The sequence below is a fragment of the Fistularia commersonii genome, chromosome 8 (assembly GCF_037954325.1).
Source record: "Fistularia commersonii isolate RoL2024-O1a breed Wild chromosome 8, RoL_Fcom_v1.0, whole genome shotgun sequence".
Classification (NCBI taxonomy): Eukaryota; Metazoa; Chordata; class Actinopteri; order Syngnathiformes; family Fistulariidae; genus Fistularia; species Fistularia commersonii.
In genome coordinates, this window is record NC_141291.1 from 19381668 (window position 1) to 19404931 (window position 23264).

A 23264-nucleotide genomic window follows, 5' to 3' on the forward strand; every position below is an offset into this window, starting at 1 on the left:
GTTTGAGGTGACCATTATGGTGACCATAATCTAGACTCACCCAAAAACTTGGAAGTTATATTTGGAAACTCCCCACAGGTTATTAGAACCGAGGAAGCCTCTCCGATGATGGTTGGAACATCTTCAAGTGATGAAATTCAAGTCCGGTTGCCAAGACAAGAAGATTTCGATAATTCTCGATCAACTTAATACTCAACACTGAAAAATCCCAGTTTCCTGTCCATATTATGTCTAGTAAAAGGTAGTTTTTCCTTGGTAATAAAAGATTGTTGGTCTAGACCACACTTTAAAAGAATATATAATTATATAAAAATAAATCACGTCAATCCCCCTCCCTTATAAAAGGTTGTTCTTCAACAGGAGGGGCCTACATTTATTAAAACAAGCAGGCTTTATGTAAAATACTCTAAGACTAGTTTTAAAATAACATGGGGACATGCCTGTTGTCAATACATTTAATCAATATGAATTCACAAAGGGCGCCACAGAGAGGAAATAGGGGGATGCTGACATTTTAAACAGCTAAATAACTCATTTTGCGTATGTAAAATCTAATATTGTGATTGAGACGTATTTTTCCCGTAAAAAAAAATTCTCGTGAAAAAGACAACATCAGCATCACCAACGCAACTCCCTTCATGCGCATTTATTGGATTCAACCTGGTTTTCTCTTGTCGGAAGCACAAGTCCCGCCCAATTGCTCTATTTCAATTGGTTAAAATACAACAGGAACAGCTGACTCGTAACGTCATTGGCTCAGGCTGATGCCATTCACTCCTCCGCTCAATTTTTCGCATAGACCGATAGATGCGGAACCTAGCGGCTGAACACTGACATCCTTATTCGTGATATTTCAGCTGCGGCAGGGTTTCAGTTTGATTCCGTCGACTGGACTGCGACATTGCAACAGGGTTTGAAAATGACGCAGCCGGACAGTAAGAAAATATTCTTCGAGAACCTCTCGGGAGCGGGAAAGGCGATCGCCGTTCTCACCAGCGGAGGTGATGCTCAAGGTAATTTGAAGTGACAGCTCGCTGAAATGCAACACGGTATTAATGTTTAGTTAACGGCGAAAAACTCTCCCGGCGTTTAATGCTGTGTTCTGAGTCCAGAGGCCAGAATGGCATCCCTTTAACTGCGCACCAATTATCTTTTATCGCAAGCCTGCCGTGGTATTATCCAGGAAACCCGCCGGTTAGCATGCTAGTATGACATTTCCGGTTAACCTGCTTGCAGCGGCATCCTCTGTCAGTGGTGGCCTTTTTTGCCAGAATGTCAGCAGCCTAGTACTGTCAAGGTCGAACCGTGCTGTGTTTTCGTTATCATAGGCCAGTCAGGGCGTTTGGACGTGCCTGCCGAGTTGTGGAAACACCTACGCCGCTGTTCTATTGAACGACGTGGTGAATAAATACGACCCACCGCAATGCGATTCATTTTGGTCCACACGCTGCGTGGGGTTTTATCATTTCAAAACGCGAAAGTGGAATCTGCTTAAATGTTCCCCTGATGTGTGAGTCGAGAGGTGGGACTCACATAGTGATTCAGTGATGGGATGCCTGCATCCTGCCTGCGTACGTGTGGAGCTGCAGCTATGTCTCCTCACGCCGCCAATGACGTCAGAGGAAGCCGGAGTCACGTGATCATCTGCTTTCTTTTTTTTTTTTTTTTTTTTTTTTTTTTTAATAATCCAATGTACTTATAAAGTATAAACAAACAAAACATTTAAACAAACAAACATGGCTTAAGTCAGTGCATCAACAGGCCTGAGGAAACATAAGGACATTTATTTTGTGCACAATATATTAACTGTAAGAGTAAACAAGAATAAAGATGAACTTCATTGATCCCCAAAGGGGAAATTCCTTTGTCACAGTAGCGTAACAGTTATAATGTTACCACGAATAAATAGACAACAACATCAGGGATGACAATGGGCAACATCAGGGAGCAGTGAGATTGAAAAATATGCACTTACAATTAAACAAAATATAAATGTGTGAGTGACAAAAATAAATAGGCCTGTGAAAGAAATGTATAATTTGAGAAATTAAAAAAAAAAAAGTGTCAAAAGAAATACAATATGTATTTAGCTCAATTGATCTACTGGAATATTAGTCGTAAAACGGTATCTTTTTTGTTTTGGGGATTTTTCCATAAGTTTTAAAGAGTTTTATATAATTCAAAATCTTTTTTTTTAAAGAAGGTAAAATTGGGGGAACATTTTTGCATTCTGTTTTTGTGTATGAAGAACTTGGTCAAACCTAAAATAACATTGGCACAGAGTTTTTCCCGTTGGTTTCCTAAAAGTAAACCAGATGTTATATCATCTGTTCAGAAACAGATTGTTGATGATGGAAAATTATCTTTAATCCATTTTTGAATTTTGCTCCAAAAGCTTTGTACTTTTTAAGAATAATAACAATAAGAATAAGAACAACTTTATTAATCCCGAAGGAAATTGTTGTGCCAGAGTTTCAAGACACTAAGGTGAGGAGAAACTCTGGCAGGCAGCTGCCTGAGACAGCGCCGGAAGTATTTGCTTGGTCACCTGCTTTTAGTTAACCGGACCTTAGATATTCTTCCTGTAATAATAAACTAAACTAATAGTAATTCATTTTAGAACAACATCAAATTTCCAGAAAGTACATTTCTCATTGAAATGTGGATGATGTGCTGTTATCCTTATTCACGCTAATCCTTTTGTGATATACTTTCTGAAGTAAATACCTCCTTTTTACACTGTTTCTCAACATGTAACTGAAAGTTTTTGCCCCGTGATCTCCTGCCAGGACATTCAGGGCCTGTCCTCGGCTCAGGAGAAATTAATTGCTGTATGGTCGGGTAGTTCAGAGGAAGAAATCACTGCCAAACACACTCACAGACTCGAACCTTGTTGTGGCCCCTGGTTCGATCTCAGCCAATGAGGACATGGTATGCATGACAAGAGCTGAGTGCCAGATTGAACTAACTTTGCCTGAAAAAGTGTCAGTCATGCAGAAAGGATCCACCAGACTTAATAATGGTTGATGTTAAAACTTTCTTTTATATTATCAAACCACTTTTCTCATTTGCAGTTATATAATGAGGCAATACAACACTGATCATCATGGAGAAAAGTTGCTTTTCTTGACATAACCAAGTTTCCTCCTTGGATATGTTTGAATAGCAACCATTTGACAGTTTTGCTATTTCATGTAGGGTCATACACTTTCCCTCAGTTGTTTATTCCCTTCTCAAAGACTAAGCTTCCATCATTGATAGAACACCCCAACCCATCAGCCTCACTATGTGTAACTGCTTTGCAATCAACATTCAAGGCACACAGGAATGACAGACTGGGTAGTAACAGCAGTTTCTGCAAGGTTACAAAGCAGCTGAGCGGGAAGAAAGGGTGTTTTGACCAAATATGGTCATTAAATAGCTTTTCTGTGGTGAGAACTGGGCTTTGGCCAAAAATAAACATTAAACCCACATACACACACTCACACAAACACACACACACACACACACACACACACGCACACACACTCACTCACTCGCATACACTACACACATGCGCTCAAGAAATAGGAAATTGTTGTGGCTTTAATTGTTGTACCTGTTTTTTTCAACAGAAATGGTATTTACACCATGCACTGAGTACTGAAATCCCTTGTGTCCTTTTCAGGTAATCAGCATGTGTCTTTTGTTGTTATTGTAATTTTTTTGTTTTTGTTTTTAGGAATGAATGCCGCTGTGCGTGCTGTGGTTCGAATGGGCTTATATGTAGGAGCAAAAGTTTATTTCATTCATGAGGTGAGTATGACTTCCGTGCTTGCATATTGTATCTCTCCTCTGTATGCTACATTTAGTTATGTTCAGTTTAGTCATGTTATATATGACTACACATAATATTAGAATCAGAAACTTTATTTCTCCAATAACATATTGTGGTAATCTTGTTTGCTGTTTTCAAGACACACTTGTGTTCTTCAAACCAGACTTTTAGTCAATATATCAAAAAAGTGGATAACAAATAGTCCAAGGTCCATTTTCTGTTATTTGTTATATGCCCTAATCTGATTCTTAAAATACATTTTTGCCAATTTCTTGTCTGGAATTTCTTGCTATTTTCAGGCAATTTCATGCTGGTACAGTATATTGGCTATTGACATTACCTGACTGATTTTTTTTTCCAACATAATATTTTGATATTCTCACATTTTAATTTTATTTTTTGAATTAAAGTATACTATCAATGTTTATTATTTTACGTATACATTAAATTTATATATATATATATATATATATATATATATATATATATATATGTGTGTGTGTGTGTGTGTAAATTGTGTCCCCATATATATAATAATAATAATTACCATAATACATAAGTTTTCCATAGCGCTTTTCATGATACTCAAAGAGGCTTTACAAGTGAGAGACAAATGAAACAGTACATGTATATTATGTATATATACATATTATATGTATATATGTGTGTGTGTGTGTGTATATATATATATATGTATGCACATATTAAAAATATGCATATGTTGTTTTTTTTCAGGAAAAGAAACTGATGCAAACACCTCCAAATTGAACTATTTCACAAGGTTAAAAAATGCCCTCAATAATTGTTAAATATCATTTTTATTTAGGCCTCTTTTCTTTGGAAAAGTAATTTATAATCTTTAAAAATGACAACCACTTGTAATAGCCAGAATAAAAAAAAAAGGGTTTTTGCATGGTCTGGGACATAAATGAATTAAAAAAAATAAGAATGAAATTAAATGTCTATCAATATCTAGGGGAGGAGTCGAATATGTATTTAGTTATTGTCTTGCATAATATAGTTAATATAATTTGTAATGTAATTAACACCCTTGATGCTCTCCTCACTCTACCCTGCTGTGTTTCCACTCTTGCATAATTGTACTGCTTTGTCTCCTCATTAGAATTATTCTGACAACCCTGTCTGCATAACAAATTACCCTGGTGGGTGATAAAGATAACCAAACCATACATATGTACATGTGTCTTCAACAGTAAAAATGTGTGCATTATTACCTGCGCTTTTAAAGACGGGGCTTCATTCTTACCCAGCAGATGTTAGAGGTGGCTTAATCAGGGTCTGTGCTCTGCTGGCTCATCCTGAGTTCCCAACACATCTGTGAATATGATGGCCCGTTTCCCCTTCGTTACATAATTGACTTGAAGCATTAGCAGAAGCCTTATGTGAAAATCCCATTTAAGTATTTAGTGTTGGATTCTCCAGGCTTCAGCAGGGGGTTGTTATATACTGGGCTGTTAAGAACTGGCCACATTGAATTATTTTTATTTGCATCTGACAATATGGTAATCTCTGACTTGTTGACTTATTCAAAAAGTTGCAAGACATGCCTATAAGAGATGCATTTCAATGACCCCCCCCCCACACACACACGCACACACACACACACACACCACCAACGCACACAGACCCCACTCACAACAATTAATCTAATTATTTATTATTATTTATTATTTTCAATTAATGATGGAATTTATGTCAAATTTCCTTAACCTTTTGGATAGTCATGGGCCCCATGACAGCTGGGATAGGACACAGCATCACTGTGACCCTAAGTGCAGGACAAGAGGTTGATAATGAATAATTCAAGTGTAATTATTTAATGAATTTATCTGTGAGAATTTGCTGCTAGTTCAAATAGTTAAGCTTTTAAAGGAGAGTATCACAAGTATTAATATTTACCTGAAAAAAGTTGTTTTGATCAAAACTTAATTATTCACAATTGACAGCCAAGCCACAAGTTGTTGGAATGATTTGTATAATTAATTCAAGCCTTTGGATTTGAAAAACATTATGTGTCACAGAAACCCGTTTCGCACCTTCATTGTGTGCTATTTGCAGCTTGTAGGTAAAGAGGGCCTTGGCACTAGTTAACAACAGAGCTTCCTTGTGTTTTTCTGTTAATCAGGGATATCAGGGAATGGTGGATGGTGGGGAAAACATCAAGGAAGCCACATGGGAAAGTGTTTCGAGCATGTTACAAGTGGTGAGTATCCACAGTAGGAAAAGATATTATCTGTGGATGTCTTTCGATTGTCTTACATAAACAACTTAAAACAAAACAAAAAAGTTCTTGAACATCAGATGCGAAATGTTGAAAGAAGAACATGGGAGTCAGGGGACCCAAAAAAAGTGGTTCTGGTTGTGGTATTAGAGGTCACTCTAAAACCCCACATTTGGCCTGTGTATTGAGCTTTTCCCAAGGAGAACAAAGGGACTAAAAGGTAAATAAGATATACTATGGATGTCTCCATCAGGGTGGGACAGTTATCGGCAGTGCCCGGTGCAAAGAATTCCGCACCCACGAGGGACGCCTGAAGGCAGCACTCAACCTGGTGCAGCGTGGCATCACCAACCTGTGCGTGATCGGGGGTGATGGGAGCTTAACTGGGGCCAACCTTTTTCGGGAGGAGTGGAGCGGTTTGTTGGGGGAGCTGGTGGAGCAGGGTAAATTTTGACTCTCGGATGTTGTTTTGCTTAATGCAAACCTCTGTTTTCATTCTGGGAAGCTGCTCTTGAAAGAGTTGTTTTGGTTTCATCGTCTTATGCAGCACCAAGTGTTTGGGTCATGATTCAAGGACCATGCGCTTTGTATTGTTGTACTGTAGTGCTCAAGTTAAATACTCCTTAGCAGTTTACCAAAGATTAGCTGTTTCCATGGCATACGTGTATTATTACAACAATGTGTTACCTTCAAATTTAGCTGTAACCCAAAGAACGCTCTGATTTCAACCTGACCCGATTCTTTTAGGTTCAATAGAGGCAGAGTCTGTGCAGAAGTACTCTGCCCTTCACATCGTCGGGATGGTCGGCTCAATCGATAACGACTTCTGCGGGACAGACATGACAATCGGGACCGACTCTGCTCTTCACAGAATCATCGAGGTTGTGGATGCAATCATGACTACAGCCCAGAGGTAAGGAGGGGAAGGAAAGATGGACTGACACAGTGGATGATTAGAAAATGTCATCCGATGTAATACTTATCACAAAGTGCTCATCACAAAATAAGAGAAATATCATAGTTAAGATCATGAACTCAACAGCCGTTTCCTCTCCATTCTGTATAGTGTTTCAGATAGACACTGTTTAGCATGTATTTGAAGTTTACCTTTTTAAATGACGTGTTTTCTAATCTAATCCTCAGCCACCAGAGAACATTTGTGTTAGAGGTCATGGGTAGACATTGTGGGTAAGCATTACAGCCTGTTTAATAAACTTAATTTGTGATTCATAAGCCCAATTCAGATGGTAGACAGTGTCTGCTGTCACCTCTTTTTATGCCCATCTCTGTCTCTTTCACTCTCTCATCCCAGCTATTTGGCCTTGGTAAGTGCACTGGCATGCGGAGCAGACTGGGTGTTGATTCCTGAGATGCCACCAGAGGACGGCTGGGAGGACAAGATGTGTCAGAAGCTGTCTGCGGTAACCTATTATAATTGTCTCCCAGCACAAAACATAATACATTTTAAAGCATCACAGTCCGTTCTATACCATAATCTCGAAGCCTTCCTCCACAGAAATAGTCTGTTTTTCACTTCATTTCTTTTCCTGTAAGGGTCATAGGAAAAAAAAAACAAGGGAAAAAAAACAACAAAAGAAACAACTGTTTCATTCTGCTTTGGAAAATTGTATTGTTCTATGATTCAGACACGCTCCAGAGGCACAAGGCTGAACATTATCATAGTGGCAGAGGGGGCCATTGACAGGCATGGGAAGCCTATAACTTCTAGTCTTGTCAAGGATGTAAGTACCTGAGTGTAAAGAAAGGGGAAGCCAGAAGCATGGAGGCATGACTGGTGGGAATCAGGCACCCGAGCTAGAATTCCAAAGTGTGGTAATGTTCTGAAATTCTTACAAGGGCTGGACAGCATAGATAGAAAAGAGGAATTGATCTATTTATCTATCTGTCTGTCTTTCTATCTATCTAATCGTGATATTGAGTAATGGAAACATGTCAGATACATGACAAAAACTGAGTTACGTTTTATGTAAACTTCAATTTGATCATTTTTAGGCTTCATTTTGTGCAACCAGAATTATTACTTTTATTATTACAAATTGGTTTCATGCAGTATCTTCTATTTTTTCTTGTAAAGTCATCTCTTGAAAATTCCTTGCAGTTTTTTGGGACGAAAAAAAACGCTTGTCTTTAGGGACTTCTGTTATTTCATTATTTGTTATTTTGTAATCAAGCTACTTCATGAACATATTTCCAGGATATTATCGGGTATCTTTTGGGGAAAGTTTCACAATGACGGCTTGCTTTTGAAGGCTTTTTCCCCATTTCTCTTCTGAAACCAATTCAATTAATTTGCACAGTAAAAAAAAATGAATGTTGTTGGATTTCAGAAAACATTCAGCGTTGTGGTATCGCAGATCAACAATAACCCTATATTCTCATAATGTCATTCCCAGCCCTGTTTCTTTTAGAATATTCACCAGGAGAATTGGCGTGAGCAGGAAAGGGGGAAAACACAATGTTCGTGTAGAGTTGCCGCTGATTATGAAGTGCAAACTCAATCTGTGATGTCCTCAAGCCTTTGCCAACGGATCATTTGGGCTCAGGGGGCCGTCCTCTCCGTCTGGTCCCCGTGCTTCTGAAAGCCCATGCCACAGCCACAGTCTCAGTTTTTCTGTCATGCTGTCTCTCCCCCCACCCCTCCTTGTAGAACCGAGCAGGAATGAAAAGGCTGAATATCATAATAGTAGCCGAAGGGGCGATTGATCGTAGCAACAAGCCCATAACAACTCAATATATTAAGGACGTAAGTACAGTTTGACATGCTCCACTACGTCAACCCCAGCTCCGACCTCTACTACTGTGTTGCTGCCCTGGTGTGGCTTTGACTCTGTGCTGTGTTTCTGGAATGCTCTATCAGACACACTGTAGTGTGGTAAGGCCGCTGTCACCACCAATACTACTACTACTACTACTACTACTACTACCACCACTACTTACAGTATATTATTTCTACTACACCCTTACAAAAATGGGCATTTATGAAGTCACAATTGTCCCCGAAGCATTACTTAAATGTTTTTATATTTTGCACCCCAATTAAATCCAGTTAAAACATTACTATCACCGTATGTTGTGACCCCGCATTTAAAAGGAAATGGAACTTTTTGTTTTGTTTTGTTTTACGGTACCCATGTCTTTGTTTAATTTAGCATTTTGAGATCCATTTAGCCTTTCAGTTCCTTCACATCCCCTGCTAACATGACTGAAAAATTAGAATGGCTTTGCTTGTGCTTTGATGTTTCCCCTTCTCTTCAACTTTTTTGCATTTTTATATTGTGCGATGTATTTGTGATCATGTGTGCGTATTTCATCAAGTAATATTTGGTATTTTACTGAAAACCTTTTAACGTGATACTTGTCCTTTTACTGACACGGGTTGACAAATTGTTCAGTGCTTCACATCGCACGTAACCGAATGTATAACTGACTGATATGCGCTCATGCTTTGCACTTCAACCTCCTAGCTTGTCGTCAAATGTTTGGGTTTCGACACACGAGTGACCATCCTTGGTCACGTCCAGAGAGGAGGGACCCCGTCGGCGTTCGACCGCATCCTGGTACGTCAAGAGTTTATATTTGTGTTATTTCATATTTCAGAAGCTGTAACTTCCAGATTGCAGTTTATTAGTATGAATAAATATGATATGAAATATCTCACTGTGTACAAATGCTGACAAATTTGACAATGTTCTTTTGTTTTGAACTCTTTGTTTGAAAAGTCAATTTGTCCCATTTAATCCTGTGTGTCTGAGGAGGAATGGACCCCGGTTTTAGGCTAAGCAGATTAGCAGATTTATATCTCAGCACATGAGGCATTGGAACACAAACAGGGAAGAGGATAGCACCTATGTTTACAGAAAAGCAAGTAACACTGTGTGAAAAGGAATCACAGAGGTTGTCACAGTATATTACTGTTGTTAGGAAAAAAGAAAGTAAGTGACTCATAATGATTGCAATGATCCATGCATGTGTGTGTGTGTGTGTGTGTGTGTGTGTGTGTGTGTGTGTGTGTGTGTGTGTGTGTGTGTGTGTGTTTGCGTGTGCGCACGTAGGCCAGTCGTATGGGTGTGGAAGCTGTTTTTGCCCTGCTGGAGACCACAGCCAATACGCCAGCCTGCGTGGTCTCACTGTGCGGCAACCAGTCGGTGCGCTTGCCGCTGATGGAGTGTGTACAGATGGTGGGTACCGGGAACTGGCCACATTGCAAAACAGTAATAAAACCATGACCGAGAAACAGAAGTACACACATGCACATAAAAACCAAAGTGTCTGCAGGGAAAAGAAAGTGCTTAGCAAATGCAAAGACATTGCAGAAAAGTACAGCTCCAAAGAGAATGCCAATTTCAAACTGTTCGCAGTAGCTAAGTAATGATGACAAACAGCCAGGCCTCGAGTCACACTTTTGTTCATTAGTTTTACTGTTGAGAGGCAGTTGTGTCTCTTTAATGATTATCCACAGCATTTGGCAGTACAGGCAACGTCTGCTTGCAGGAAGGTGATGTAATAGGAGCTCATTTTCACAGCAATGTACAAAAGAGCGCTGTGTTTTCTGCCCTTGGACATAAAGCTGTTGAGGGGAGAAATGTTTTCTTATATTTTGCTTGGCCCTGATTATGATTGCTCTTTCGAGGAGACTTTATTTGTCGCTGACATACGCATTGTTGTTACATTTCCAAAAACAGGACATAGATATCATTATCGAGCAATTAACCACCCCCTCCCCTTCTTCTTCAGACTCAAGAGGTACAGAAGGCCATGGATGAGAAACGCTTTGAGGAAGCAGTAAAACTCCGGGGCAGGTGTGACAATTCTCACAAAACACATTTATGTTTTCATCTTTTTTTTGTTACTTGTGTAGATACAGTGGAGACATTGAATCACAAAATATAGTGGCAAGTAATATTGCATTATTTTCCTAAGCATTTCATACTTTTAGCGCTGCCCAGTGCTGTATTGTAACCCCAGCCTTCAGTATTACCCTGTGTTTTGAATATCAGCGCATTCACTGTTTCCTGTTGTATTGCAGGAGTTTTGAAAACAACCTGAAGACCTACAAATTACTGGCTCACCGTAAACCGGAAAGTGACCTGCCGACTGTAAGTTATCTGACCGAGTCCCGATCTTCCCCTTTGACCATAACAACGCCAGAGCTTTGTCAACACACTCCCACCGCACAACCAAAACATAGACCCACATTTTTCAACTTTTCCAAGCCTCAAACTGTAAATACTGACTCAGCTACAGTTTCATGTTGCCTTTCAGAGCACATTTTTCTCATCTAATAAATGACAAGTCTCTTAACAAGTTTATGGAATCTGATCTGCCCTGGATTTTGTTTTATATGGGTGATGTGTCACTTAGATGAGAAACACTTGGGGCTCATAAGAAACCTTTATAAGGTCCTCATAAGGTCCTTTTGATTTTGCATAACTTCAATATCTACAGATACTGCTGCAATATTTCTTTTAAGGTACAACATATGTGACAATACCTCACTGAATTGAATATCTGGAGTGCTGTTGCAACGTCCCTCTAGAAATCATAATCTTACAATTGGGATCGTATGTGTTCTGTAAATATTGACACTACGGTCCTGCCACTGTGATGTCACTGTTTTTCAATGAACAGAGAATTGCAGCCCCACTGTATATTTACTGCTCAACACAAAACATTGTGGTAAAGCTCACCTAAAGCCGAAAGCTAGTTTCTCCGGTTATGCGATGTCCTACTATGTTATGCTATTTAACCTTCATTGCTAAACTTTGTGGCCCCTCAGAGCAATTTCAACGTGGCAGTGTTGAACGTTGGAGCCCCAGCAGCGGGAATGAACGCTGCTGTCCGCTCAGCCGTCAGGGTGGGCATTTCAGAGGGCCACAAAATGTTTGCCGTCAATGACGGCTTTGAAGGATTCTACAAAGGGCAGGTGGGTATCATAGCACTGTGTATTGAAGATAATCTTTATTGATCCCCATAAACAGTTCCAATGTCAAAAAAAGAAAGAAATATGAATATAAATATAAATAGAAAAGCAGAAGACAGAAGATAGCAAGACATAAAAATCCACTGATTTTTTTCAAACAACATCAGGGATGACAATGGGTGAAATCAAGGAACAGTGAGGGTGAAAAATATACAACCAATTCAGTTGTGCGTGTCATTTGTGTTGTTATAATATTTTGAATTATTACAACTGAAAATGTAAAGGGTTTACATGTGCAAACCTCGTTGTTGGGACGTTAAAAAAATCACTTTTAACCTAATATTCAACTGAATACACTTCCTGGACAATATATTTATTATTCAAACTGATAAAACGTAATTTAATGCTTGCAACACATTCCAAATAAGCTATAACAGAGGCAACAAAAGACTGGGAAAGTTGAGGAATACTCAAAAAAACACCTGTTTGGAATATTCCACAGGTGAATGTCGTAACTGGGTGTACAAGGAGCAAAAGGGTCCGTTGTTCACAAGCAAGGATGGAGCGAGGCTCACCACTTTGTGAACAGCTGCGTGAGCAAATATTGGGGAACTTGCATATCTGTAAAGTCACCATTAATGCTGAAAGATACATACAGGTTTTGGAAGAACATATGCTGCCTTCCAACTTTTTTTTTTTTTTCCGGGACGTCCCTACTTATTTTAACAAGCAATGCTAAACGTTTTGCAAGAGCGTTTCTTTGTAATAAAAGAGTGTGGGTACTAGAATGGTGCAGTCCAGACTTGTTGCAGGCATCAAACTCAAAAAGAGGGAATATTTGCAAAAAAAATAACTTTTATCTGTTTTTAAATATATTGTCATTGGAGTGTATTAAATTGAATACAGGTTGAGAGTGATTCGCAAATCGTTGAGTTCTGTTTTTATTTAGATTTAACATCTCAAGTTCTTTGGAATTAGGGTTTGTAATAACTGATACATAAAATCCTGTCCGATTTATCAAAATTTGCATTAACTCGAATAGAGACTTTCTAACATTAACTAGCCATGAGGATAGTTCGTTCTCACACCATTTCTCTCTTTTCTAACCAGCCTGCTCTGCTAGCTTAGCAACACCATAATGAACCATAATGACACTGACTTATTTTTAGGGAATTATAAATGTCAGTAGGCCAGCAAGGTGGCGCGGTGTTATTTATACTGTATATATTTTGCACAGTGTAATTATTGTAAGTATGACTTTTATCAACCGCATGCCCTTTTTGTTTTCCTCATTCAGTATCAAAATATATATTGCAAACTTGACTTAAGTGCAGGTGAACCATGAGACTCAAACTGTCAGTTTGTAATGCAAAGACTTTCCAAAATTAGACATTTTATGCTGATCATACGTTTCTTCTACAGACTCGCGTCAACTTTTTTGCTCGGACTAGGCAGCGTTTCCATCCCAGAGGAAAGACGTTGACTTGATTACTGAAAAGTCAAGGGAGCATAACTGACTTTAGCATTTAAGTTTGTGAAATATGCCTCCCAAACAATCTCAAATGAAACAATGAAAAGAGCAAAATACAGTATCCTTTTTTGACCCTCCAGCAGAGGTCTGACATAAAGGTAAAAGCAAACGGATCTGCCTAAGTGAGTTGCAATCTGGGAACTGTATCTCACCTGCTCCGTAACTGGTTGTACTGGTCTTATGCTCCTTTCCCATATCCTCCTCTGACCTTTTCACAATAAGAAGTTGTTAATCCACAGCTGATGGATTTGAAGGCCGGTGCATAATGAATAACCTTGCAAGTTAACTTCAAAATCTCTTAAATCCCTCAGAAATGACTCAAAACCAGCCCGTATAATGGATCTCTGTACTACAGTGCCCTTGGACACTGTTGTTTGGCGACTTTTTGTTCACTGGTTCATTTCTCGTGTAAGAGTGTGTCTGGAAAAAAGTAAAAGAACTAAAAAAAAAAAAATCCCCAAATTTCTTCATTGAGCTCTCATGAGGACCTGCTGGGCAAAATTGCTTTTTCACGAATACAATTTGTACAGAAACACCGGAGACTGCAACCACACAAGACTTATAGCAGAAGAAAAGTTACGCGAATGAAATTGTGATTTAGTTACACAGAATATTACCAATTACCCACAGCCCTTGGTCATTTATAATGTTGTGTGTTTCTGTTGAATTCCTTTCAGATTAAGGAGATTAAATGGGGTGATGTTGGAGGATGGACAGGACAGGGTGGATCTCTTCTGGGAACTAAACGGTAAAATCCCAGTCTGTGATAATTGCATTTGAAATGGAAAGAGATAATACATCAGTCATCCGTCTAGAGGACGGCATAATAATGCATCATGTATATCACGTTGGATCATGTTTGTTTACTTTAACAAGTAATACCTCTGTCTCCCTCAGAACACTCCCAGCAAAACATGTTGACAAAATTGCTGAGCAGATGCGAAAGCACAACATAAATGCATTGCTTGTCATCGGTGGATTCGAGGTATGTGTCAACTATTCTAGCTTGTCCTTGAATGCAAATCAAATTATGTCATTATTCCCTTTTGTTTTGGCGATAATTTGCCCCGATGCCAGAAAACTCATTATGTGGCTCAAGAAAGCTCCTGTTTTGCCCCCTGGTGGTGTCTTGCTAATTATTAGAACATCATATATTAACTGGCAATTGTAATCAATTTTATTTCGCTTTGTTAGTCATAATAATTATCACTTCTGTCAACGAGAAACTGCATCAGCATTTTGTCACCACATGGTTTTATTTTGAGTGCTATTGGACTATTTCAGATTAATTCGAGGTAAATTGATAGTGTTAAAAATCATGTACTTTACTTTTAATTAGAATGGCATATTCGTGTTTTCCATTCATTTCACGCAGTCCCAAATAGATGCTCACCAGCTTTTATTATCCTGTCGTGTGTGTGTGGACTTAATGTATTCTTACAAGTATGTTGTATGCGTGAGAGAAAGTGTTTGGAGTTGTACCTGTCTGTTTCGCTGCTGTCCGTTGTGATAGATCCGGCTCCTCCCCTTGGCACTCTCCACTTTTGTCTTTCCCTCGTGGCAAGTAACACCTCTCAACCATACAAACGGAGTGACCGCTCACACCGTGTAGGCACTAAAGCCCTTGGCTCTGCCCTTGCAGGCCCTCCTGTCACTGCTGGAGTTGTTAGCGGCGCGCGGGAAATATGACGAGTTCTGTGTGCCCATGATCATGGTCCCAGCCACTGTCTCCAACAATGTGCCGGGCTCAGACCTCAGCATTGGTGCTGACACAGCTTTGAATGCCATCACTACTGTAAGTGATGGGACCGCCACACTGAATAATTGATCCAAGCAGTCACTAGTCAACGCATGCACACACACACACACACACACACACACACACACACACACACACACACACACACACACACACACATGGCTATACATGTTTTTATAGGGGAGAACTCACTCACTCTGAATTGACCAGCCTGTCTGTGGATCATTTGGAACAAATTCCTGTGAATGCAGATTCCTAATCCTTTTCTGGAAATTCAGCCACACAAACAAATGCAGTCAAGTCTTGTGTACTCCAAGGTAGGAGAAAATTAACTCTGTGATGTGATGTTTTGTTTAGTTTTTAAACCTGGGCCCTATTTCCCCATCTTCTTCGCATCTACATGATTAACTGGGGGAAAGGTAAAACTAATTTCCATTTGGCACCGAAAGATTGCTTTTTACAAGTCTACAGAGAGAGACGCGTAATATTTCTGAAGTTCAACAGGAGATGATTTATTGCAGAAGTGAGTTAGTCAGTGAGAGTTAGTCAAAGGCACTCTTATCAGGCAAAATAACGACAAAAGGTATTCAACACAAAAAATATCCTAATCTGCGTCTCACTGTTCCTTCCTAATGCAGTGTATTCCCAGCAATAAACGAGTTCCCATAGAAAGGAGGGTTTTTGTAATAACCTATCATTGCCAATCGTTAATACTAAATGAAAGCATTCGCTGAATAAATTATGTATGCTTACAAAGCTCCAATAAGGAAGAAGGGAAATCTAAAATAAACAAACTGTAAGTTAATCTCTACGGGAATCGTTCCATGAACGACAGTTGTCCTGCTGGATTGTTCTGCAGCCAGTCTGTCTTAGCCTGTCAAAACAAATTGGCCCAGTGCCTCACCCGTTCACAAGAATCATCCGTGTTAGTCATTTAGAACACAAGGATATGAAGAAGTGAGGCTCAGGTTTTAAAGAATCCAAATGATCCGCCCAAAATGAAGGCAAAATACGAGTAGTGCCCCTCCCTTTACCCAGGTAAGTTAGTGACACCACAAAGGTGTGCAAAGACGGCGTGACTGGCATGTCAGCTCTCCGCATCTGGTGCATCACAAACATGAGGATGAACGGTTATCGGCATGATGGTTTGATGTTGTGCGGTTGCTTCAGCCCGTAGTCTGGTGTACATGTTCAGAATTTGTCTCACATCATTGATTTAAAAAAAAAAAAAAAAAAAAAAAAAAATGAGAATAGAGGCACAAATCTGAACATCTGAGCCATGGTCTTCATTCATCTCCTCTCCAGCCTCACTCCACAAATGTCCCGTTTGCATGCCATATCTTCAGTTTTGATCGCACTGAGCAGCTGATACCCACAAAAAAAAAAAAATCATACCTCTGTCCCAACTCTTTGTTTTCACAGCCCTCTACCCTCGATCTCCCTGTCTTTTCTTCCCCTCACTTTCCTCCTACATGTCTACATTTTTGCATCTTTAGTCTCTTGAGCTTTTGTTGTCTTCCCTCGGTCCTATTTTCTCTCTTCCCCATTTCCTCTCATCCCTTTCTGCCAAAGGGAGGCTGTAGCTTCTATCACACGGAAAGCCGGAATGGCAGGATACGCTCTAGCAAACTGAGAGATTCTCTTCTCTCACTGGCTCGCCTTCTGCAGCTCTAACACGTTTTCATATACTGCCGCTTCAGGCATTTGAGAGTCTGCTGCAGCTGTATGAGGCACGCGCTACCTATGAGGAGTTTTGCATCCCGATGTGTATGCTGCCTGCCACCATAAGTAACAATGTACCGGGCACTGATCTAAGTATCGGGGCAGACACAGCCCTCAATGCCATCGTCGAGGTAAGACAGTTGAACCAAATGCTACATGAAGTGTCAGATTTTGGGGGGGGGGGGGACAATTGAAATTTTGCTGCATTTCTATTTATGCAAGTAACCAAGATTCCTGCTAGCTAGGTCCAATCTGTTGGTTGCAATTAACCTGGTTTTACCTCAAAAAGTAAAAAAATACATTTGGTCTGTGAAAAAGATGCCTCATCACATAAAAATTTTTTAAAGCTTGTTTGGAAATCAGCAAGGCATTACTTAAACATTTGAACAGTCACTAAGCCAAGAGTTTATCTGCAGATGATCAGAAAGAAAACAACGTCGAAATTAGAAAGCGTTCAACATCTTATCCCAAAACTTCTGAATATTTGAATATTTGCACCCCAAAATGATTGGGAAATTACTTAAAAAATGTTCATTTCACTTATTTATATGTGTGTATATGCGCGCGCGCGCACACACACATATATATATAAATATGTAGTTTCCTCATAATTTGTTAATACAAGCCAAAGAGTATTAGGTAATAAGATAAATTAAGAAACAAAATCCTGCATCATTTTTTCACAGCAAAAATCTGAGTTGTATCCTTTTGACCTGAATAGAAAGGATTTCTGTGCTCTCAGTATGAAATATCTTTGCTTTATTTTTTAATGTGAATCACTTGATGGTCTGTCTCATCATGCAGGTCCCCAGTCCTCCTGGTGAAAAACAACCCTTTTGTGCAATTCCTCATGCCTTTTTTAAATGTAGCAAGTTCAACTCTGAAAGATGCATGCTGGCCTTGGAACGAGTGTTCTTGTGGTTGCGTTACAATGTGGAATGTGCTTCTTCAAAGTCCAACTGAAATCATTTTTGTCTTCAGAATTGAATGCATTTCTTCATAGCTCATTCTTGAAGGTGATCATACACCTTGTCTTGTTGCACTTTAGCTCAAGTATCTGCTTGAGAAAAGCACTCCTGGTGTTTGTCGCCTACAGCCTCTCGCACGAGCTCAGTAAATTTCAAATAACCCATCGTCTGAGATCAAAATCACTCCTTCGCGTCCTGGCTAGTGACATGCCAAGACATTTTTCATTGACTTGTAATACATTGACCGAGTGGTTGCCTGCCAGCTGCTGTGAGTCATAACAGACACTGACATACTCTGTCATCACACTGAAATAAAAGAGAACATTTCTGCTTTTAATAGATATAATCAAATAAACGTCACAATGTAATGGTTATAAAATAGTCTTATTCCTCCAGTATGCTATATGGCACTGAAAGTAGTTCCCTTAGCTGGCCAAAGAACCCTGTCAGCAACCCCTTAAGCTTCAACGCTTAACATTTAAATGATCATATACGATTTCAGTTGGACTTAATTTTTGACCTCTAATTCCCAATTTGTTTCAAATAGTATTTAATCTGGAATAGGCGGCTTAACCCTGTTATGTTTTGTCGAAAAGGCACGGCCTACCAGATACTAACATCTCAAGCTTGTATGCATGTGTCAGACTTGCGACCGCATCAAGCAGTCGGCCAGCGGGACAAAGAGACGTGTCTTCATCATCGAGACCATGGGTGGCTACTGTGGCTACCTGGCTACCGTAGCGGGCCTGGCGGCTGGCGCTGACGCCGCGTACATCTACGAGGAGCCATTTGACATCCGAGACCTGCAGGTACTTTTATCTCCACCACGCCCTTTTATTTGTAGCATCTCTTTTAGGCCACTAGAGGGCAACATGCTCCAGCCCTGAGTGGTCATGTCTTCTTCTTGGTCCAATAGGCCAATGTCGAACACTTGACTGAGAAAATGAAGACGAGCATTCAGAGAGGACTGGTCCTCAGGTAACAGTACATCATATCCATCATATTCAGATTTGGCAACCGTATTCACGCACCGCTTTTGGAGTTAACAGATCTGCGTATTCGCAGATTAGCTTTCGCCTTGTCGTCACCCAAATGTCAGTTTGGCCGAAAACCAGCCAGAAGTGACTGAAATGTCTCTGTGTGTCTGAAGGAATGAGAACTGCAATGACAACTACACCACAGATTTCATCTACCAGCTGTACACAGAGGAGGGCCAAGGAGTGTTTGACTGCAGGAAAAATGTGCTTGGACACATGCAGCAGGTAGGCAGACCAAACAGCACCTCATACCATACTCTAATGTAAGTGCTCACAGATGGATATAATAAATTATTCTCAATGTTTTGCATTTTGGGAATTGTATTTTTGTAAATACTTAGGCTCTGTTGTGTTTTCAACTCTGTTTGTCTTAAGATTAGTGCGGATAAATCTGGATCAAATGCAACTTTGACAATCCCCAAAGAGAAATTTGTTTGTGTCTGCAGCAAGTAATTGGATATGGAAAATACAATAACAATACAGATCTGGGGATGTTAAGAATTGTTTTTTAGAACATAGCTAAGAACTAAAAAATTCAATCATTTAAATACTAAAAAAAAAAAAAAAAACAAGTTTTGTCTGTGTCTGATGAATATTTAAGTCTCTTCTTCCCTGTCTGTGCTTTGATCAGATACTCACAGTTTTATCTCCTAAACAAAATAAAGAACTGTTTTGGAGAAGATAAGAAGAATATGACGTTAATGAATGACAATACATCAAAAGTGATGCAAGTGATCAAGTAATTAAAGAAACCCTTGTGATACCGTACCCTAAACGAAGCAGGACAAATTGATTGTAATGAAGAGGGATTACTGAGTCTGTGCCAGCATGCAGTGGCATTGTGTTGAAACGCACACTGTGTCATTCCTTCCAAAGGGAGGCGCGCCATCTCCATTTGACCGCAACTTTGGGACCAAGATCTCGGCCAAGGCAATGCAGTGGATTTCCAAAAAGCTACTGGAGACGTTCAGACAAGGTAAGGTCAAATTTCACATCCCCTATTAGAGAAATGACCCGTGGTAGTCGATTCTCCCTCCCCTCTGAGGCGTGGCATTTGCCCAGATCTGTCATGGAGTCCCTCTGCCTGGCATTTTGATGTATTTCTATCCTCTCTGAGGAAATTATTTATTGATCATTCATGTTTGCCAGTGAAACCGTTTAATGAGAATTGTCTTTGTGCGTACTGTTTTCTAAGCACCGACAGTTCATACTAGTAAGTAAGCAATGTGAGATACTTTGCTGAACCAAAGTGGTCACATGTGGATTGAAAAAAAAATGCTGTGAAATGAAAGAGAATGCTCAGAGTTAAAATCCTCTTTGTTTTTTTTATGTCTATTCCCTGTACATATGGATGACTTAAGATGAAGGTAAATGTATTTTTTTTTTTTTCCCCATGGCTCTGTGAGCTTCTGTATCTTCATATGTAGTTCCGTGTCGCTGCCTTTCATTCCCACTGTTTCACCATGTCTAATACATCTATCGGTCTTGAAGCTCAGTCATTTCTACACAATAACGTATCGGCTAATGTTGCCCTACTGGAAATTTAAGAGCACACTTTGTTTGTTTTGCATACACTCCTCCCTGCTTCACCCATTATTTGTTTGCCTTTGTGTTGTTACAGACATTTGTTAGTTCTGTCCGTATGTCTTGTCAACCTTTAGTCCTGTTTATTTTTACATTTCTTCGGTATGGTATCTGCGGTAGCCTCTTGCTAGACGAGTCACCACCATGCTTAAGGGGTAACCGTAATGCTTTGAAAGTAACTCCCGCTAGAGGAGAAAACAAGCAGGCCAATTGGATTTCCCCGCGCTGAAATGTCATTATTACCCTCAGCCGTTAGAAAGCAAAACACTGACTGCGCTTTCAATTGCGCTTTCATACCAAAAGAGTACTCAGAGCTCTTTACAAAATCAACCTCTCATACACCCGTTTGCACACACGGACTCGCTCGCTGAAGATCGGCTGCTGCCACGTGGGGCATTAGCGTCCCCGTCAAGAGTAACTCAGTTGTCCACTTGAAAGTGGCCAGAGGTTGGCCATCTATAATACTTTGCCACGGCTTGCGACCCAATAGTATTGTTTTTTTTTTTTTTAATCCACTTTTCTCAGCACAGAATAATGTAGGTTCAGCTTCAGAAAAGCCTTTGGCAACTGACATTTGGATGAGTTATTGTCACCAAAATCGGCGCTAGATAGATCGATCGATTTCTGTGTTTTCACATTTTGCTGCTTACGCATCACCTGTGTGATCCGTTCAGTTCATCATCCTTGCTGGTAGAGCATCCCATCACAAACACAGAGACAACAGGGAATGTTGCTCTCTCTCCCCCTCCGCCGTGGGAGCTCGGCCTATGTACAACCTTGTCATCCCGCTGCAAGTGTCTCTCACAGCACTGTCAAATGTCAAGTTCACCCAGATTTTTTTTCCCCGCACATTTCCACCTGTGACGGCTATGATACTCTCCTGCAGGCAGAGTGTTCGCCAACAGTGATGATAGCTGCTGCTTGCTGGGGATGCGCCGCAGGGCTCTGGTCTTCCAGCCTGTCGTACAGCTCAAGGAGGAGACTGACTTTGTGTATGTATCGTAACCCCCAATCATGTCTTCAACTTTCAGATTATACAAAATCGTATGCCGAGGCGATGATAAAATGAGTTGGGTCGTGGTTCTCACTAGGAAAACCTCTACAAAGAGCAAAAACAGTGTTATTGCTCTTACTGTTAATCGATGCTGGTGTTGTTATCTTATTCGTGGAATTCAAAGCCCCAGCTCTAAATGTCCAAGCTGCGTTTTCACCGTTTTTTTTTTTTTTTATCCAAGCTTCGATGCACGTTAGGAATGCGTTTGACATCTTGCTTAGACTTCCTTGTCTTCATGCAGTCACAGGATCCCCAAGGAGCAGTGGTGGTTGAAGCTGCGCCCCCTGATGAAGATCCTCGCCAAGTACAAGACGAGCTACGACGTCTCTGATTCGGGCCAGCTGGAACACGTTGTTCGCAACCGGCCCAGGGAGTCGGACGCCTCCGTGGCCATGTGAAAACTTGCACCGTGGTCCTGTGTGTTACTGAAGGTGTGTGTGAGGTGTGTTAGTCCACGATCCCCGTCAACCTAACCGTAACCCTTCAGCATCACCTCGCTCTCTGTTTTGTCGCGTAAACTGTAAACTAGCCTCCCCCACGCCCCTAATAGTGGTCACACTCTGCTGTCTAATGCACACACATTCAGCGGTGTCATGCGTTTGTGTGTCGTGGATGTTTAGTGTCTTTTTAAAGCACTTTCTCTGTCTCCAATTGCCCAGAGCTCTTGAGCCCTTTTGCAGTTGAGGACAGAATAGACGCTGTAAAAATCAGTGTGTCTTTGTATGGAGTCAGTGTGAGGTCCAGCACGTTGTAGTGAGGCTGTTGCGACACAGCCCCCCCGTGCTGTGTTTTACACTGAAACTAATATTTATCATTTTAACATGGTTTATTTTGCTCGTAAACATGAGTATGTATTATTACCTGTAGGCGCTGCTTTACTGAGTAGCTGTCTTTAAAAAAGTAAGGACAACGTAAATGTGAAAAAGACCTCAGTTTCTCACAGAATAAAAACAACACTTGAAAAGTGTACCCCAAGATTTGTGTCACTGGAATTTATTTCATATGTTCAGAAGGTTTCCTTTAAAATGGCTTCAAAATGTTTGTCAGGGGCTTATAGTTCACTACCTCACCTCTGTGCACTCCGTTGGTAGCGCTTAGAAATGTAAACATATGAGCTTGGTTGTTGTGCATGCTATTGATCTGCTTCCTAACTAAGTGAGAGCTGAAATATGGATAAACGAGTAGCAGCATCCTTGATCTGACGGGGGAAAATGGGTTTCCCTGATGGGCCTTTTTTTTTTGGCCTCAGGCCCGAAAGACTGTGCCAGTTCAGTGATGCTTTGCCCCCTTTCATCCCAGAACTTCTCAGCATGGCGGGAGCAGCTTCAGGGGATGTTTCCCTGCCAACCCCCCTGCAGTGACCCCAGGGATCGGTGTCTGCCGCGCACTTTCGCCAATGCGTTACAAGGCATTCTTCACAAGAATGGGTCTCCGCCGGTACCACGTCTGTGATTATTTATGGAGCAGGCAGTAGATGGCGGCAGAGCACCGCCGCATCCTAAACGTCTGGGTTCATCGGGTCCATTATGACACGATTCCCTCCATCAGTTGCTGTCCAGCTCTGCTCTTGACAATTGTGCGAACGGTGGCTTATTACCTTAGCAGATGA

At 40.5% G+C, this 23264-nt stretch overlaps 1 protein-coding gene across 6 annotated transcripts; it reads left to right on the top strand.

Moving 5' to 3' along the window:
* The first annotated feature begins 792 nt into the window (after nucleotides 1-792).
* pfkpa (phosphofructokinase, platelet a) lies at nucleotides 793-22630 on the top strand. Of its 6 annotated transcripts, none has more exons than XM_086151565.1 (23): nucleotides 793-1013; nucleotides 3722-3795; nucleotides 5964-6041; nucleotides 6313-6502; nucleotides 6807-6972; nucleotides 7203-7247; nucleotides 7372-7480; nucleotides 7706-7801; nucleotides 8728-8823; nucleotides 9545-9637; nucleotides 10133-10258; nucleotides 10815-10879; nucleotides 11107-11176; nucleotides 11857-12003; nucleotides 14209-14279; nucleotides 14429-14516; nucleotides 16991-17143; nucleotides 18625-18789; nucleotides 18897-18958; nucleotides 19131-19242; nucleotides 19894-19993; nucleotides 21488-21593; nucleotides 21897-22628. In XM_086151565.1, exons 1-23 carry the CDS (start codon nucleotides 920-922, stop codon nucleotides 22051-22053), a joined length of 2463 nt encoding a protein of 820 aa, XP_086007691.1. In that variant the 5' UTR covers nucleotides 793-919; the 3' UTR covers nucleotides 22054-22628. The 6 variants fall into 6 exon arrangements, with proteins under 6 accessions (XP_086007691.1, XP_086007690.1, XP_086007689.1 ...); XM_086151564.1 differs by lacking the exon at nucleotides 7706-7801 and adding an exon at nucleotides 15174-15326; XM_086151563.1 differs by lacking the exons at nucleotides 8728-8823; nucleotides 16991-17143 and adding an exon at nucleotides 15174-15326 and having other exon boundaries at nucleotides 21897-22630.
* The last annotated feature ends 634 nt before the right edge of the window (nucleotides 22631-23264 follow it).